Source organism: Paralichthys olivaceus, chromosome 6 (genome assembly GCF_024713975.1).
Source record: "Paralichthys olivaceus isolate ysfri-2021 chromosome 6, ASM2471397v2, whole genome shotgun sequence".
Taxonomy (NCBI): Eukaryota; Metazoa; Chordata; class Actinopteri; order Pleuronectiformes; family Paralichthyidae; genus Paralichthys; species Paralichthys olivaceus.
The window spans coordinates 15945747-15963331 of record NC_091098.1 but is presented as its reverse complement, the minus strand read 5'-3'; the positions used below and the strand labels follow the sequence as shown (position 1 = coordinate 15963331).

The 17585-nt window shown below is 42.6% G+C and overlaps 2 protein-coding genes across 3 annotated transcripts; both read right to left on the bottom strand.

Moving 5' to 3' along the window:
• Positions 1-5800: 5800 nt before the first annotated feature.
• hoxc5a (homeobox C5a) lies at positions 5801-7624 on the bottom strand. The gene is made up of 2 exons (XM_069527388.1): positions 7267-7624; positions 5801-6009 (listed from the first exon to the last, which is right to left on the bottom strand). The coding sequence occupies exons 1-2, from the start codon at positions 7622-7624 to the stop codon at positions 5801-5803; spliced, it is 567 nt and encodes a 188-aa protein (XP_069383489.1).
• A 975-nt stretch (positions 7625-8599) lies between these two features.
• On the bottom strand, positions 8600-11160 carry LOC109635069 (homeobox protein Hox-C6a). Of its 2 annotated transcripts, none has more exons than XM_020095979.2 (2): positions 10149-11160; positions 8600-9717 (listed from the first exon to the last, which is right to left on the bottom strand). In XM_020095979.2, the coding sequence occupies exons 1-2, from the start codon at positions 10543-10545 to the stop codon at positions 9407-9409; spliced, it is 708 nt and encodes a 235-aa protein (XP_019951538.1). In that variant the 5' UTR covers positions 10546-11160; the 3' UTR covers positions 8600-9406. The 2 variants fall into 2 exon arrangements, with proteins under 2 accessions (XP_019951538.1, XP_019951539.1); XM_020095980.2 differs by having other exon boundaries at positions 8600-9714; positions 10149-11145.
• Positions 11161-17585: the final 6425 nt, after the last annotated feature.

The following is a 17585-nucleotide window of genomic DNA, read 5'->3' as shown; positions in this document are numbered from 1 at the left end:
GGGCGCATTTTAATATTAGTTAGACAGCCTGACCCGCGTTTCACCCCTCGCGTTTGACTGGCTCCAATAGTTCACTGCCACGGATTATTGATGGAGAGACAGCAATGAATTCTTTCTCCCCACAAATGGCTTTCAGATCTTGCACCTAGTTCAATAACTAGTTATAATGCAGAAGTACAAAAAATGAGGCCCTCAGGCGGACTAATTTGATGTTTCATTTGTTCATTTGAGAAATCGGTGAGCTTTTCTCCCCCCCCCCCTTTTTTTTTCTCCAGCAAAAAAACAGCGTGTACAAGCGTGTTCACACATGTACATATGTAAACAAAATAAATCTGTGCAAAACTATGTGGAGGCGGCTGCTCTTTCCATGCATGGCTGTTTTTAATTTGGCAGACCAGCAGCACCTTGACAGTGCAGCAATATCCCCCCTCTCCCTGATGAAAATGGCTACGATGCGCTTTTAATCAAACCCTTAACCTAATAGCCTTTTACACGTTTACTCTCCCCAGGTGCAATAACGTTAGGCAGGATGGTCCAGTTAAAATAAAAAGTTTTAATGAAGTGCAGACAGACTGGAGACTAGTTAGACATGAATGCCCTGCAAAAGCAGCAGCAGCAGCCAGGGGAGCAGAGGTAGTTGTAGATACTGGATCTCCCACAGAAACCATTGGTTGGCTTGCAGATCATTATTGTGGCTCATTAGAATCATGATGCACTGTTAAACCCAACTTTTCTAACTGTTAACTAGACCCAACTGCTGAGAGACAGTAATCAGTGCTTGACTTGCAGGTTTTGTTGAAGAATTTGATGTAAAAATGTGTTAAACATTGTGGTTTTCAATGCGCAACAATGGCACAAACACCAGAAACCTCCAAAGCAAATTCGTTAAGAGCGAAAACGTGAGTGTCAGTGGAGCCAGATGTTTGCCTACAGCCACATGAAAAGCTCCACCGTGTAGTGTCACATCCTCTGACCGGAGCCAGGTGGACAGGCGAGGGGCGATGGATAAACACTTACTGACACATCCACGGCGCGACTCGTTTTGACCAGATGAAGTGTCTGAAAAAACAAAAAGAAGAAACGAAATTAGATCTTGGATGGCCTGAATATTATCTTCTTTTTAAGTAAGAAAACGACTTTTGTTAGAAATTTAAGTTAACAGGGGGAAAAAAGCAAATTCAATCATTTGGTAAATTATTTCCACGTTTAAAACAAATATATAATCGATGAATTATCCATTGGATTAATTAAGAGTGTATTTACTAAGTCAAGTCGTGTTAAAATACGTTTGAGAGAGAACATTTCAGATAATACAAGTTATACAAATAAATAAAATGAAAATATGAGCAACACAGGATATAAATAAAAACAGGACAGGCATATACAACCTGTATATCATACCATTCAATTATTAAAAGTGTATTCTCTCTGATTCTAAACGCGGTTTTGATGTGTTGAGTTATTATTTAATCTTAATGACGCTTCACTTTGTCCCTGATCTCTGTTTGTCTCCTGATCGAAGGGACACAAATGTCCCAGTAAAGCTCGGACATGTGCGGACTCCTGCAGGACATGAGACCGAGGACAGGGATGGAGGACGGGTCATTTTCAGACAGTAAAACTAAATCTAGAGGCATTTTGGTTTTTCCTCGGGCAGAGATGTTCCAGGAATAGAAATCCCTGGACTTGAATTACGGCGATCAGTCAATTAAAAAGATCACGACTTTGTGTTCACATTGTAAATAAATTGGTAGAGGTGTGGAAAACGATGGAATGCCACTTTGTGGATCTTATTTGGACTCAGACAAAGAGAAGTCTGCGTTCACCCGGAAATGACCTCTGCGTGTTGAATGATGACAGTGTCAGATCCACAGGTCACAGAAAGAGATGCACGAGCTCAGGACGTGGCGGAGAAAACGGATGTTTAGACAGTTTCACTTTTTCTGTCTCTCTGGAGCCACATTAGATTGATTTGAGCTGGAATCTTGCATCTTTTAAATTTATATATCCAGATTAGATTTAACGAGATTTCGGATTCAAACGTTCTCTAAAAGATACAGTGACTGAAAAACCACGAGGATGTAAAATAATTCAGACCATAATACAAGTTCTGCAACATGTGTGAAGATGTCTGATCACACATCAAATCTGTCTGTAATTTATGGCGAAACAGAAAATACTTTAAATGTCTATTTTTGGAGGAAAACTACTTTCTAGGTGTTTTATTTTCTTGGGGTGTTATTATATTTTTTCTCCACCTGCAAACACAAATAATATGAGTAATAACATCAAAGGAATATGGCAAATTGAATTAAATATCGAGAAGAAAGGGGCAATAATCGATGCTATGGTTTGCACACATTGCCCCCCCAACAGTGTTTAACCCACACAAGTGCGTGTTACACAGTGCCCCCTATCGGAGGTGTATAATTGATCACCCTCCACACCTGAAAACAGACTTGTAATCCAGACAAAAACTACACCAGACACTGAGTGGCATCGAACAGTAAACCAGACACTGATGCGGTTAGTGGCCCTGACCTCAGTTCATTTGTGCACCAAAGCTGAAGCCTGGACAAGAGTTGAAACAAAGACGTTTCCATTTCTGTCACTGTCATTTCATTCGTGCATTAAGATCAGATGCTGCAGCACAGTCCAAGAGTGCATCAATGCTGCACCTTGTTCCTGACCTAATATAAAATATCAAGCCACTTGCAGCTGCACACACTGACCAAGAAGAGAAGGTTATTTCTAAACTGAACTGCTTTGGGCGAAATAATGATGCGAAGATCAAATTGTCTCATCATCAGCTCTAAACTGATCAATCTAGAAACATTTGTGGCTGCAGTGTGAGGCAACAAGTACAAAAGGAGCATGAGGGGTATTGCCAACACGAAAATGAAAATAAACAAGCAAACGAATAACAGAAAATATTGAAAAGACATTTTTAGTAGATTTGTATTTTTTGCAGCAACAATGCACTGAGAATATTTGGATTAGGACGATGCCAGAGATATGTTGGGTAGTATCTTTGAGTCAGACCTGTGCCAATAGTAAAGAGATGACCTCAAAAACAACAGGGACGGATAAAAACAAACTAACCTCGTGTCGAGGTGAAACAATGAGAGGAAGCTTTTTATCAGCAGCTTTTGTATTTTCAATCCATTTTTAATGACGCACAAAATATTTAACCTATCTGATAACCTTTAAATCACATTTTATCTTCCACTGCACCAAACTATAAGACTTTACTGGGGATTCATTTATTAAAAACTTTTTTTACATATAATAAGAGACAGAGAGACCGTGTGTGTGTGTGTGTCGACTAGAGACAGAGAGAGAGGGTGGGGTGGATGAAGCTGGACGCCAGATGATTTTTGATTACTCTGGCCGACCTTCTTTTGCTTTTTAATTTTTTCCTCACGTCTCCTTTCTTTCAAATATTTTCCTCCTCTCTCACTGACAGCACGCGCAGCAAACTGTTGACTTACACTGAATGATTCAGCGAGAGACACTGAATCATTCAGCGTTTAGTTTTAATTCTCGGGATTGAAATGTGTAACAAACACATCCTTTACGCTGCGTAAAAAAATTAACCACATGACAAACAATTTTCCTTTACTATTCCTGTTTTCAATGCACTTGATATGCAACAGTAAATTCCTAACAATTAAATCCTTGTTATAATGAAAAACATAAATGCTCCATGATTGCATATAAAAACACTTACAACCCATAATACATAAATTAGCATTTAATATGCTAACACCCATGCATTCAAAGTCACACTGAAAACTCGCAAACACTATTATTATTTCACGGGAAAATAAGAGCACAGTCTCAGGCCTGTAGGCAAAGTTAAAGGCAACTTACTGCAGCAGCTCTCAGTCGCTCGCACCACACCGACTACACAGTCCGGAGAAAGGTACTGCATCCTCACTGCCACACAGCCCTTTCCTCCTCAGAGAAGGGGAAGCCGGCAGCTGCGATTCCGGACAGTTAAGATTATATATGATGTGTATATATCGAAGGTTTGTCAGCTCTTCCAGGCCATAAAACCCACTTAAATGACACCACGTGCTTCCCATGAACCATTCACAGGCCCTCCTTGGGGCAATTGGCATATGTAACCTTGTAAACTTTAAAATACCCAAAAAGAAAGACATAGTAAAAGGGGATTGAATGCATTGTCCGCGTTTAGGTTTAGGCCCCAACAGAGCGCAGGGAAAGTGGACGCTTCGTTCACCGGTTCTCAAACCAGTCAAGGAAGTTGAATAGGAAGCTGTTAGTTTCAGAGGTGAGTTGATTTTGATTTTTCTTTAAGTAGCGCTAGAGAGAAATCAGCTCATAACCTTGGGCTACACTGCGTCACACACTGTATTTAGGCTGCTGCTGATCACAGGCAGCGACTGGCATGATTTTATATCCTCAAATAGGAGCAGACGGTGTTGTTTTTAACTACAGTGTAATGATGCCAGCATTAAAGAGCAGGGCGACATCATAAAGTGGCCATATGGCCGCAACAATGATGGTGCTGTAGCTCTGCGGTCACAGGAAGCCGAAGTTTTGCATCCATGTTGTGTTGTGGGCGCGTGTTATCACAGGCTGTGTGTGTCTGTGTGTGTCTCTTCCTTCCCTGACAAAACAGGAAGCGGAGTCTGGCTGTGGTGGAGTGCTGGAAAAGGGGCAATAAAGTTTTATGAGGGGCCTTAAACTTCTAAGCGCGTTTGTCAGTCAATGAAATTCTGCAGATTCGCAGTCAGACTGGAGAGAGAGAGAGAGCAGGAAGAGGAAACAAAAGGAAATGTAGCCTTTGAAAATAGTCTATCCATTTCTAAGTAGTTTATTTCAGTGGATTTTATAACAAAACAATATTTAAATACACTTGATGTGCGTAATTCTACTATTAAACTGTAAAATCAGGAGGGACAAAAATAATAGAAATGTGCATATTGACAGTATTCTGAATTTTAATAATGAGAGTTTATTGGTTACAATTAACAAAATGAAAGTTATTTCACAGCCTCGTGTAAACCTCCAGTTCACAAAGAGGAAGCGAAATGACTTCATTGCACATCACAATATTTTCACACACAGTCGCTGCATTTTACATCATGATTTAGATTCACAGGGATTTGACAAGGACAACATGGATGGAAATGAAAATCCACTCACTAACAGACACCACACGTCCAACGACATCCCAACTCTGCACTGCAACATGTTAGAGAGTCCACTTAAAATCAACAGGAAAGGGAAGAAGAGAGGAAAAGTCGTTCTTAGTGGTGGCAATATTTAACACTTGCTCACAGGACAGCTCTTTACAACCAGTCAGAAATATTTTTGCCTTCATTTGATCCCGTTCATCTGAAAGTGTTTGTGATGACACACAGCTGGGAATGTTGCATGCTGTCACTGCAGCCTCCTCATTGAAACCTCGGATTAGTATTAGTATTATTATTGTGCAGCCTCTCAGTGCACCGCAGACCAGCAGCCTCGCAGCGTGCAGGGCCCTGCTCCCCTCAACCTCTTGTCCCCATCGTGCAGTCAAGTGAGGTTATCATCGCATGGGCTGCAAATTAATTTAGAAATGTAAACCGATTGATCAAAGTGAGCGATATTCAATACATTAGGTCCCAAACTGCAGCGAGTGACACATAATTGGTGATAAAGCACACAGAGCGGTGTCATGATGTCATTGCTCCTAGCAGTTCATCCGGAGGTCAGGCGGCGCTCCAGCACTGTGCAGTGTGGGGCTGAAAACGTGCTGCGTGCACCCCCATGTTCACCGGGGCCACTTCTACTCCTTCACTTTGATCTTTGAGTCCTTCTTCCACTTCATTCGCCTGTTCTGGAACCAGATTTTGATCTGCCTCTCGTTTAGACACAGGGTGTGGGCGATCTCTATGCGCCTGCGGCGGCTCAGGTACCGGTTGAAGTGAAACTCTTTCTCCAGCTCCAGAGTCTGGTAGCGGGTGTAACTGGTCCTGGACCGCTTACCCTCCGATTCTGAAGTGGTAGTAAAATAAGTTAGCTTTCAGTAGCATTGTAGTGGTGAATAAATATAATAACAGGAAGATAATAATATTATTACTCTGGCTATCCATAAAAAGAAGTATTACAAGCAGAAAAATGTGAATTTATGTCCTCCTCCACCCTCATTTAAAAGATCAAATATCTTTGCATAACCTAATTCAACCTGATATTACTTACTGTGGATTCGTGTAATAAAAATTTATGTCAGGCTGATAAGGATGGTGAACTAGATCCAATAAATGTTCTCACTTTAAAGGAGGGGGCCTTGACACCATTTCACATTAAAACATAAAAAACTAATTTCAATATGTAAAATGAAATGAGTGATGGCGTGTTGGCCTCTCTGTAAACACTGGTCTCGACCTAATACTGCTGCTCTGGAGTCTAATATCGTGGGAGGAAAAACAGATGTGTAAAATGAAAAGAAGTGGGATTAGAAAATGGAAACTGATGCTCCCCAGATATATTATTTTCTCCTATTTATAGACTTGCTCGTGCACAGGAGTGCTAAGTAAAGCAACAGGCCTGTGCTGCTGATCTTCAAATATATATCTTTTTGAATATTCTTGTTGTGTGTGTGCGTCTGGATTTTTTTGAATGTGGAGAAACACAAAACACAAGTAGCTCCTCTCCATCTGCAGCCTAAATAGTCAGGCAGCGGTTTAAGGAGCAGGAGCAGCCCTATTCACATCTTATAGAGGTGAAAAGTTCATGATTGGGTCAGGGCATTGGTGTTTCCCAGAGTTCAATTTAAGGCTAAAGCTTCTCTCTCTCACACACACACACATATACACACACACACACACACACACACACTGAGAGTGTGACAATGTAAAACATGCAGTTAAACCAAGACTATAAACAAAGCAAAGCAAAAGAAACACTAATACACGGAGGCTGAATTCGTAATATTATTTCACATCACAGATTTGTTCTCTTATCCAATTATACGTCCATAAATCACGCCGCAGATCACCTCTTCACCGTAACAGAGCAGGTTTACGAGCAATGGATGCCTTTGTCATAAAATTTATGACCGCGAGTTTTTATTATTTCCTGCGTTTGGCCTATAAAACTCAAGAGGGAAAGTGGAACGGGCGAAAAGAAGTGTTGCAGCGTAAAGAGTGAATAAGAGCAAGTATCTAAGTCGCACTTCAGAAAATAGGCAAACTTTACCGTGGCTCATGTGCAGTTTTGTCATCCATGGATAGATCTGCGGCCGCGGCTCACCGTCCTGACGCTGGCTCGAGTTTGCGTGTCGTTTCGCCGATTGCGCACTCTCCGCGTTTCTTTCGCCCTCCTGGCTCTTGTTGCCGCCGGACTTTGCGCTCCTCTCCGGGTCTCTGTCCGCCCCGCGCCCCAGCAGCGCGCCGCCGTAGCCGAGCCCGCTCGCGTCCACAGCCGAGCTACCGGAGATCATGGTTATCTGTGGTCCTGACGGGAGAGGAGTATCCGCATTGCCACGCAGGCTAGTTTTCATCTCCTCCCGCTCCACAGAGGTCGTGGGGACGGGACAAGTGAATAGCCCGTTCACATTAACATCCTCATAGTGGCTGGACCTGTGCCCAGATAGATCGTAACTAAACATACTGTTTGGAGAAGTTGTCTCGCTTGTTTGCCTGAAATTGGAGCTGTCAACATACGAGCTCATGTTAAACCACCAGCGATAGTATTTGTCTTAAACTAGAGAGGGCTGCGGGATGGATGTTGCGGTTATTTCCTTGTTTTTGTTGATCATTGCTTTTCTTTGTAGCCGCTTTTGGAAAATTCAGAGCTGTCTGCTCTAAAAAAAATAATCCAGGATTTATAGGTGGAGTAGGCTTTGGTATCTTTTTTTATTCTTGATCCGACGTGCGCTGCCCAAATATGGTGTATTTGTATGGGATCACGTGCACATGTTGGCCAGTCATAAATTGGCTTTGATACTCAATGGGGATATTGATGAATAGGAGAAACGTGTCCGGTAAACTTTGAGCTGTTGGTTGTTGAGGACCAGGCAGGGATCTTTAGCGCAAAAAAGGGCAGGACAGTAAGACAAGAGCGTCATCTGGTGTCTGGTATGGGGCAGGACGGTCAGGACCGGTCTGAGCTCTCTGCCCCCCCAACACACCCCGAGTCCACTGTCAGTCACACAAAATATACATTGCTAATAAATATAACAATTCTTGTTATATAAATAATAACAAGAATTGTTATAATAATAAAAATAATGGTTTGAATGCTCACGTGTTTGAAATATATTTACGCATGAACTCGAAACGTGGATGTCGCTGAAAGTTATGTTATAGTAATACAGCTACGGGAATGTCATTGTGGATAATGCACTATTGCTCATTCCGGTGCTCCTCTAATGCCAATCATTAAGTCAAATGTCTAATATTGAAGAGCTTATTATTTGATTATAAATCACTTCATCGTCTCATTTGTCCCCAGTTTGCTTCATGATCTGAATAAAATGTACTTTCAAACCTCCCCAAACACCAACTGAGTTTGGTGCGTAATTTACGCATCCGGCACATGCTAGGTATTGTGCGGTGCGTCCAAAAATCACAATACAAACATAAAAGTTTTACAAATGTTTTATTTCATGATACACAATTATGACAAAGACATGAATTCGTAACTCCCAAACAGAAGTGAAGAATCACTAGTGTACAAATCTATCTCACAAGGAAATCCTATTGAGTCAAATGGTCAAAATAAAGGGGGGCTAAGCGCAATTGTATGTTATGCTGCGTCTATCAAAGCGGCTAAATGCACATAAGTCCTCACAGGATTTACATTATATACGAGTACTTGGATTATATACAGGCATCTCAGCTGTTTGTGGTTGTGGATATTTTTTGGATTATGCGTGCAACTTTCAGGTTTTACGCCGAACACTTTTTTCTGCGCACGGTTCAAGTACTATTTTATACTGTGATCAAATGGAAGTGTCCGCCCGGTCCTCTCCTTTGATTCAGTGGAATGTGCATGTACAATACTAAGTCTGGACCAACACTGTATTTTGTGATGTGATCAAAGAGTTCACAGTGATGGATGGGGCGTGGGGGATAAATACACAATTTTTTTAATGGCGTGGGGGAAATGACATAGAAATTAATACTTCTTTTTATTTTCACAATACAAGTGTGATATTGCAATCACACAAAAAACAACTCAGCGCTCCAAGTGACACAGGGGGCATAGTGTGGCTGAAATGACTCGACTTCATAAGGCTCAACACTCCTGTGGTCAACATGAGATATAAGTGGGAGAGCTGCGGGGAAGCCATCATGCAGTGACGCCGCTCTCAAGTCTATTTTTTAGGTAGTTATGTTGGGTTTTCATGGTCATCAGGTTTCCTCCTCTTCCTAATTTTTTTTAAAAACTATTCTTTCTTCTTGTCCTCATCCTTCCCTTCTTCAATTGCGCCACTGCTTTCCTCCTCCTGAGAGGCTCCTGTCTGTTCACTTCCAGTCACCGTGGAGGTCAGGTTGCTCTCTTTCTTCCACTTCATGCGTCGGTTCTGGAACCAGATTTTGATCTGCCGCTCCGTTAGACAGAGCGCATTGGCGATTTCGATGCGTCTGCGCCTGGTCAGGTAGCGGTTGAAATGAAACTCCTTCTCCAGCTCGAGTGTTTGGTAACGAGAGTATATCTGACGTCCTCTGCGTCTGTCCGTCCCGTAGCCCACTCCTGCTGGGATATAAAGTAAAGTCACTCAACTCTCCCATCCCATGGACACATTTAAAAAATAAAAATAAACATGCTTCTTTCTGTTAAAAGTTAAACATAAGTTTTGTCACACTGTTGGCTGCATAACTTTAATCCAAATAAAAACAAACACATTTCTAGCTATAAAACAAATCCCTGCCTCAAAGGGCATCTTTGCTTTATTATCTAAAATAACTAAAGCATCCTGGTGTGTCCTCTCTGCCTCTCGCTACTGATTATAGCTACTATATCATTCTTAAAATGAAAGCTGTTTGTTTGCACATGTAAAGGCCCATCTACAAGTCGGGGGAATACAGTAATGTTTTATGGGGTCATAAAAAGTAACTTACTCTCTTGGTAAGACATATCGTAAAACTGGCCCATTCGCTTAATTTATTTGTCGTAGTAAAACTCACCGCCGTGTGAGTTCATTCGCTGCATCCACGGGTAGATCGGGATGTTGCTTTTCTGCTCCTGCGATCCTGCTCTCCCTTGATCCAAACTGTACTCTTGAGCAATGTGGCTTTGTGTGTTGAGTCCCATGTTTGTTTGTCTGCAGCTGGGCAGCACGTCCTTGTCTTGAAGAAACACGTTTGATCCATATTCATACTGTGCCCTGCCAGAGCCAAACACCACGTTGTCTTGAGGGGAGTAGAAAGGTGTATATATCCGATTCTGGGTCACAGCGGCGCCGTACGACGAAAAATGCCTGACTGTGTCATAGGTGGTGGAGTTCAGGGGTACGTTAGGCAAAACATCTTGACCACCGGATAAATGGCAGGAGAGCGACGGGTTTGCGAAATAAGAATTCATACCTTGCTTGTAACCCTCTCTCCAACTCTCCCCACTTCTTGATCGGTCTCTTTTTTCAATCTCCTCCTCAGTAAATCTCCTTGCCGTCTCTGTCAAACAACCACACCTTTCTCCAAGGTCCCTTTCTTTTTCTTCGACTTTCCGCCTTCCCGACTGGACGTGGGCTACTTTGAGGATTCAATATTATTAATTTCCAATCTCCGGTTAAGACGCACAAACCCGAGTGTTATAGCCGAGGCTTGGCTCGGTGAGAGACAATATGACAATGTCAGCTGACCGTTCTCCACCAATTGAGAGGCAGGAGTTGAGGAGAAACTGTAGCTTTTAGCTCAGAGCTTGAACATGCTGCTAAATGCCGATAAACACGGCGCAGATTTTTGGAGTGGCGCACGGTGCAGCTTGGCCGTTTGAGAAATAGCTGGAGACGAAGTTTGAGAGATGTTTTTAAGCAGGAAGTGCGACGCGGAGTGTGGCCAATGTCATTCAGTGCAGTGATCAGTCAGAGGCAGGCGCACAAATACACATCAACCCATGTACAAATGTGTCGTACAGGGTTGATTGGGTTTACATCATTTTACTGAGGTATACACAAAATCTGAGTTGTTTTATTTATTGTATGCGATCGTGTGTATGTGGATGGGGTGTGTGTGTGTGTGTGTGTGTGTGTGTGTGTGTCTGTGTCTGTGTGTGTGTGTCAGAGAGAGAGAGAGAGTGTGAGTGTGTTTGTTTGTGTGTGTGTGTGAGTGTTTGTGCTAAAATAAAACAACCTCCCTCACTTTTAATTTCACAACACCACTGCAGAGACCTACACCATCCACATGCCCTCATCCCACACGTGGACGCGCATGCAGCCTCTTGCATGCATTAGGGGACTAAAAATGAATATTTGTTGTTTACCTCAGCCCATATCGACGAGTTTTCCAACACAACTGTTAATGTTTCCATTGTGTATGAATTATCTGGCATGTGAGCAATTTCCATTGCTTTTGCAGTGAACCCCGGGGTGGGGGGTTGGGGAGGAGTGTAGGTGGTTAAGAATGCGTTTATGGTCTCTGTTCCGTGAGGGCAATAAAACAAGTGACGCTCCCCAGCTCACCAACAACTATCTCTGCTGCAGAGCCTTGCAACACACAGGCAGCAAACCTTCCCCCAAGCTCAGAAGTGAGAGCACTGCACAGCATGTGGAAAATCGTGTATGCAATATGTATCGACTAAAGCCAGTGAGCCCGAGAAGATCATTTTTCTGCCACTCTCTCGAAAAAAATATCCAGTGAGTTATGCGACTGTCCAGCCACACGCCAGACAAAATCCTCCACAGGTCAAGTCAACTGTGGCCGGTGTTCACTGTGAGCTCAGGTACAGTCTCTTTAAATCATAACAGTACTTGATATTGTTACTCGCAGAAACTAAGCGTTGAATTACAGTGAAAAAAGTGACGTCTACAAATGCTTATGCAGATGTTCAAGTCCTTTTCCCCCCTGTTCTGATCACACTTTGACATTCCTCTTACACACAGAGGAAAGAGGAACCGATCATTATCTCAGCAGCAAATGATGGGGTTGGAAATTACCTAAGAATTTTCTTTTTAGCAAATCTTACGTATGAGTGAAATGTGCCGCGTAAAAGAAAATCCACATAAATATTATTATAGAAGACAGCGCCCCTCAATCTCATTTCTCATAATCGACATAATTATAGGAATTTTTCCACAATTCAGGAAAGCGCATTTTTACGCAAATTCTCAATTTTTATTTTGAGAAATTCTGACGCGTTCCAACTACCTGCTCAACAGTGGGCACACATTAATTTATAACTATAAAATTAACATTGTCCTGGCTTTTCGAGAGAGGCCATAATGGAAGCCAATGGGATAATCAATACAGTTATTGAAAATGTCTGTTTCAAACGCAGTCGTCGTGGCTCCAGCAGCCTATTGGTCCACCTCATTGATTTCTTCAATAGGGTGAATACTCGCAGCCTAAACGTGCAGCACTGTTTGGTCTGCTGTTTGGAATCCTGAATAGCCCATAAAACAGACAAGAACAAAGAGGAGGAAGTCGCCGGTGCAATAAAAGTTTCCCTTCAGCTTATTCGTGGCCATATGTGACATCCGCGACGTGCAAATTTGGGGGAAATAAAAGCGCAAAAGTTGGAGGCTGCACCGTCCGTCTGCTGCTGTTCCATTTATCCTCTTCATTCTGATATTAACTTACGAAACAGTCGACGACAGATTTATTAAAATACAGTTACAGCTAATTAGATTAATGTAATTACCAGGCAGAGAGGGAACACACTCAGCACAAACATGTTATAAAAGTGAAAATGTGAGTTTATCTACAACACGAACGATAGATATTTAAAATCAAACCATATAAATACAGCACACACTGTGATAATTTAAATTTGATGTCTAGTGGGGAGTCTAACTTTAATAATCTGTCATACTCACAATGTCAGAGACAATTTGTAAAAGTCTGTAGCAATTTCTGTTGTTATCGCCTGATCACCATCCACAGATAATAATATAAATTCTAAAATTACACATTACATTCAGTGCGTTTTTTTTCTTTCTAGTAATATCAATTAAAAATAATTTCGGTTTCACACAGTTTCTCTTCAGGCTAATTGTCATTCACAGACTTCCCCCAACCCCACAAAAACACGCCGCTCCATAAAGTCCAGGTTGTAAATAAAGGCTGAACAGTAAAGCCAATGTGTGGACTGGAGGGGACTGGAATGCAGCGGAGGTTTTGCCAGGGTGCAGAATTAGAAAGGTCATTCTTCCCCTCGTGTTTTACTGCTTTATTGCGGCCCGTGAGGCAAATCACATGCGCAGCTTTTGACGCAGGAGGCGGTGGAGCCGTTTGGTCCACGTCTCCACCACGATCCTCCAAACAGAGAAAGAGACGGTCCGAGAGGAAAATATAAATGATTGACAATAGCCTGTTATTAGGTAGTAACCGGTTATATTAATAAGCAGCATTAAATATGTTTTAATTTGTGAGTGCGTAATGCAGCCTTTAGAAAAAATACGGTACGCATGGATTATCATTATTATTGTTGTTATTATTATTGTTGTTATTATTATTAACGTTATTATTAGCATAATTATTCTTATAGATCACGCGGCCACAAATTTACATTCAGTTTCTCTGCTCAAGGCCCGAGTCTGGCAGCCCTGCAGCACAACAGGGCCCATCCTCTACCATGAACCTTTTCTCTTTACGCATGCACACATCCACCACCACAACATCCCTCAGTATTAGTGATACGGGACGTGTAAAATTTCGACATTATCAGCCAAGATTAAAAACACAGCGAGGAAGCCAGACTCTGCTCAGCCCCTCATGCTTTCTCTCCCCCGCCTCTAAACCTTACTAATAAGGAGTAATTCACATACTAACAATGTAAAGCCCTCTATAAGCACTTTACCATCGCTGGCCGGCCCAATTAATGTCCGGAAGTGTTCGACTTTATGCTCGTTAAGCACTCAGGAAGCTGTTGCCCAATGAGCGCATGTTGATCCACACATCATAAATTATGACCATTAGTGGGCAAAAAATTTTGTGCTGTCGGGATTAGTAAGTGAGGTTCTGAATGTGGTGATGCGGACAGATTCATGACTTCATGGAGTTTTATGTGAGCCCATCTCTGCTTTTAAAAACACTGTGGGGCAACACAACACAATAGACTGTGCTCTTCAACTCTTATTTTAAACCAAATGTACCTAACGACCCAAATGGCATGGATCTAATGGGCTCTCTCTCCTTTTCTCTCTCTCTCTGCAGGCAGATATATATGTTGGGCATCTGCGGACACGATCCATTGCAGCAACAATGTTTCACGAGGGAAAGGCAAACTATGTGTGTAACAGTAGGTTATCAGACTTTAAAATGTTTTCAGCACGAGGCTGTGCCAATCACTGTTTGACAAGACTGAGACACAGGGCTGCTGAGATGTAGCAGAAACACACAGCTCCACCACCATGGTACCACAAAATGTGTGTGTGTGTATATATATATATATATATATATATATATATATATATATATCTGCACACACAATATTACAACACTGCTAAGATGCAGCAGAAACACACAACTCCACGATCAAAACACAAACTATAACTGCAAACACAATAATACAACAAAGAGGCAGCATTACATTGTCAACAGATCACATTGCAATATACACACACCTTTGTTTTGTGATGCAATGAAGGCCTCAATTGTTAATACTGTGTCTCACACACGTCTGTACATCTGTCTTAGTGAGGACATTCATTGGCATAATCCATTCCCTAGTCACTTACCTTACCATTAAAACTAATTACCTAACCCTAAACCTATCTCGAACCCTAAAACCCAGTCTTAACCCTCAAACAGCTCATTAAAAGTGGGTCAGAAAGTGAGGCCGGCCAAAATGTCCTCACTTTCCCAAAATGTCCTCACTCTGTAGGCTCAGAGATACACAAGTACACACACAACCACACACACACACACACACACACACACACACACACACACACAGCCTGAGTGAGATTCTTTTTTGTGAATGATTGATGAATGAAATGATTTGATCACATCTTGGCAAACATCATCTGGTTGTTCTCGTGGTGTAAATAAAATCACATGCTAACTCCTCACACTGTCGTCAGTGATTATGTCACACAGCCATTATCTCACTGCATCTCATTAGAGCAGCAATCGAATAATAAAAAAAACAAACAATGTAGCACAACGACAAATCTTTTCCTTCTCCAAAAGTGACAAACAACAAATCAGACACACACAAACACTCCCTGCTGGCAGCGGTGGATGAGCCGGGTCAGCTGACATCCGCAGTGAACCGCCGCCGAAAACCAGCAGCCATAAACAACAAGCCTCAACACCCACCCACTTCCACATGGGGTGCTGCTGGTCGCTAGGGGGCACTGCACAGAGCTGAGTGTGAATATAATACCCCATATTGAAGTGTCTGTGTGTGTGTCCGCGTGCATGAGACATATGTGCGCGCGCGTGCAGCTGCATATAGATGTTATTGAGCTTCTTGGCACACTCTGGATGTAACAGGTGACAACAAGCATAAGAACAAGAAATGGGCTAATTAGAGCAGATCAGTCAGCTCGGGACGTCATTTGTCACTGCCTGGTCAGAAGGGCCTATGAGTGATGAGGAAGTTTACTATCAGTGAGCAATTCATTACAACTAGCTGGCACAGCATCTGTAAAATGCTCAGCTAATGTGGACTGAAGTAGAAGAGGATATAGACTCGCAGGGGTGGTGGGTTATTGGCTCCATAAAGCCACAGAGGCGCAGTGACAGTGGCTGTGCGCACCAGCAGCTTCCCAGGCTACAGGTCAGGTCACAGCTACGCAGGGAGGAAAAAAAGACGCCTCCGCCTTCTCATGATCTCACACACTCTCCTCTGCATCACGCATCAAATCCAAGCCAGAAATCTGCGGCCGATTGCCAAACACACGAACCCATTGAGCTAGAGCCATAGACAAATGTGTAATCTTACCTCAGCGGGCTGTACGTGTAGTTTGCTGAGTCTCTGTGGTCCAACGCAGCAGCTGAGGGGTCACGATGGCGAGTAGGGGGGAATATCAATACAGCGCACATCTCCCGTGCGCTGTTGGCTGTCCTCACGTCTCGGCGATGAGGAGCTTATGGAGGCAGGGTGTCTGTTTACCGGGGAAAGTCTCTTTTTTGTTCTCCAGCAGGCTCGATTGCTCCTTTCCCCCCTTCCCAGTCGTGGCTTTATTGCCTCCGGGGGGGATAGACGCAGGCGGCGGATGGTAGAAGCGGCGACTGTCCCGAAGATCCCGTCTGTCAGGAAGTCGGAAAACGGATGAATATCACTCGGAGTAGAGCCAGAGAGACAGTGCAGCGTTTTTATATTCGATTAAAGGAGAAAAAACAGGTTTCTACGCCCAAGCTTGGTCTGCTGCTGATACAAGGGAAGGACTAGAGAATAGACAACAGCATAAAGTTCATGTTCATAGAGCGTGCGCCACGTGGCTCGCCGCAGCCAATCGCAGGAAGGATTCAGTCGTAAACTTTTATTACTCAGCTGTAAATTTCTCCCTTTAACAACCAGGAATGTTTGCACCCATCTCTCTCCTTTTCCTATTTTCCCACAATGTGACAAAACTAAAATTGGCCACAAGATATGGAAATGACGGAAATTTCCCCCATATGCCACAAATTAGACGTGCGTCAGAGAGATATGACAGTCTCTCCCTCTTTGGTGGACAGGCTGTGTGCCAACATGTAGGTGCCCGAGCCAACGGGAAATGGGAAATAAAAGTGTGTGAGTAGGAAGGAGAGGGAGGGGAGAGCGGGAAAGCGACATGGAGACAGAGAGGTCTTATTAAACTTAGATCAGGCTGAACTATACTTCCAAATGAGGGCCTCTGTCTCATTGGCTGACACAGAGGATGGATTACAAGACAGTTATCAAATGTCACTGCTCCACACATCCAGCATCTTCTAAACTACAAGTTTCATGATGCACAGACAGTCAAAATGATGTCCTTTTTTTTTTGCTACAACCCATCGCATTTTTCCTTCAAACTGGAAAAGCAGGTAAAGTGAAGATGGAGCCTGCAGTGAACAACCGCAACACATCAGCTGTCAAACCTCATGACAAAGGGAAAAATATTACTGCCACACTGTAAATTTGGTTCTGACTTTCAACAGGTTTAGTAAAGAAAATATATATTTACCTTAGGAGAACATGGACATGCACTTTTCATGTGAGATATATGGAGAACACGAGGCAACCACTGGGTTTATGGGATGCTCATTTCGCCTTCTGCAAAATTACAGCATCGAAATACATGGAAAATACGAGGATTCAGGATGAACAACACAGGATACATCATTTCATTTGAGCTCAACGCGCAGGTTTGATCTCGCAAATGACTCAGATCAAAGACCTCTAGCTTTTCTGATATATAAAAAATAGATTATACAACGAATGAAATAAAGAATCAGAATGAATCTATGTTACGTACTTGGATGAGCGGTGCATCT

Excerpts from the sequence above, each read along its gene's own strand:
- LOC109635069 (XM_020095979.2), bottom strand. The coding sequence starts at position 10,545 with ATGAATTCTTATTTCGCAAACCCGTCGCTCTCCTGCCATTTATCCGGT. Across the intron at positions 9,718-10,148 it reads GCGAATGAACTCACACGGCG|CAGGAGTGGGCTACGGGACG; the intron begins GTGAGTTTTACT and ends TTTATATCCCAG.
- hoxc5a (XM_069527388.1), bottom strand. The coding sequence starts at position 7,624 with ATGTTTAGTTACGATCTATCTGGGCACAGGTCCAGCCACTATGAGGAT. Across the intron at positions 6,010-7,266 it reads CTCGAGCCAGCGTCAGGACG|AATCGGAGGGTAAGCGGTCC; the intron begins GTGAGCCGCGGC and ends CTACCACTTCAG.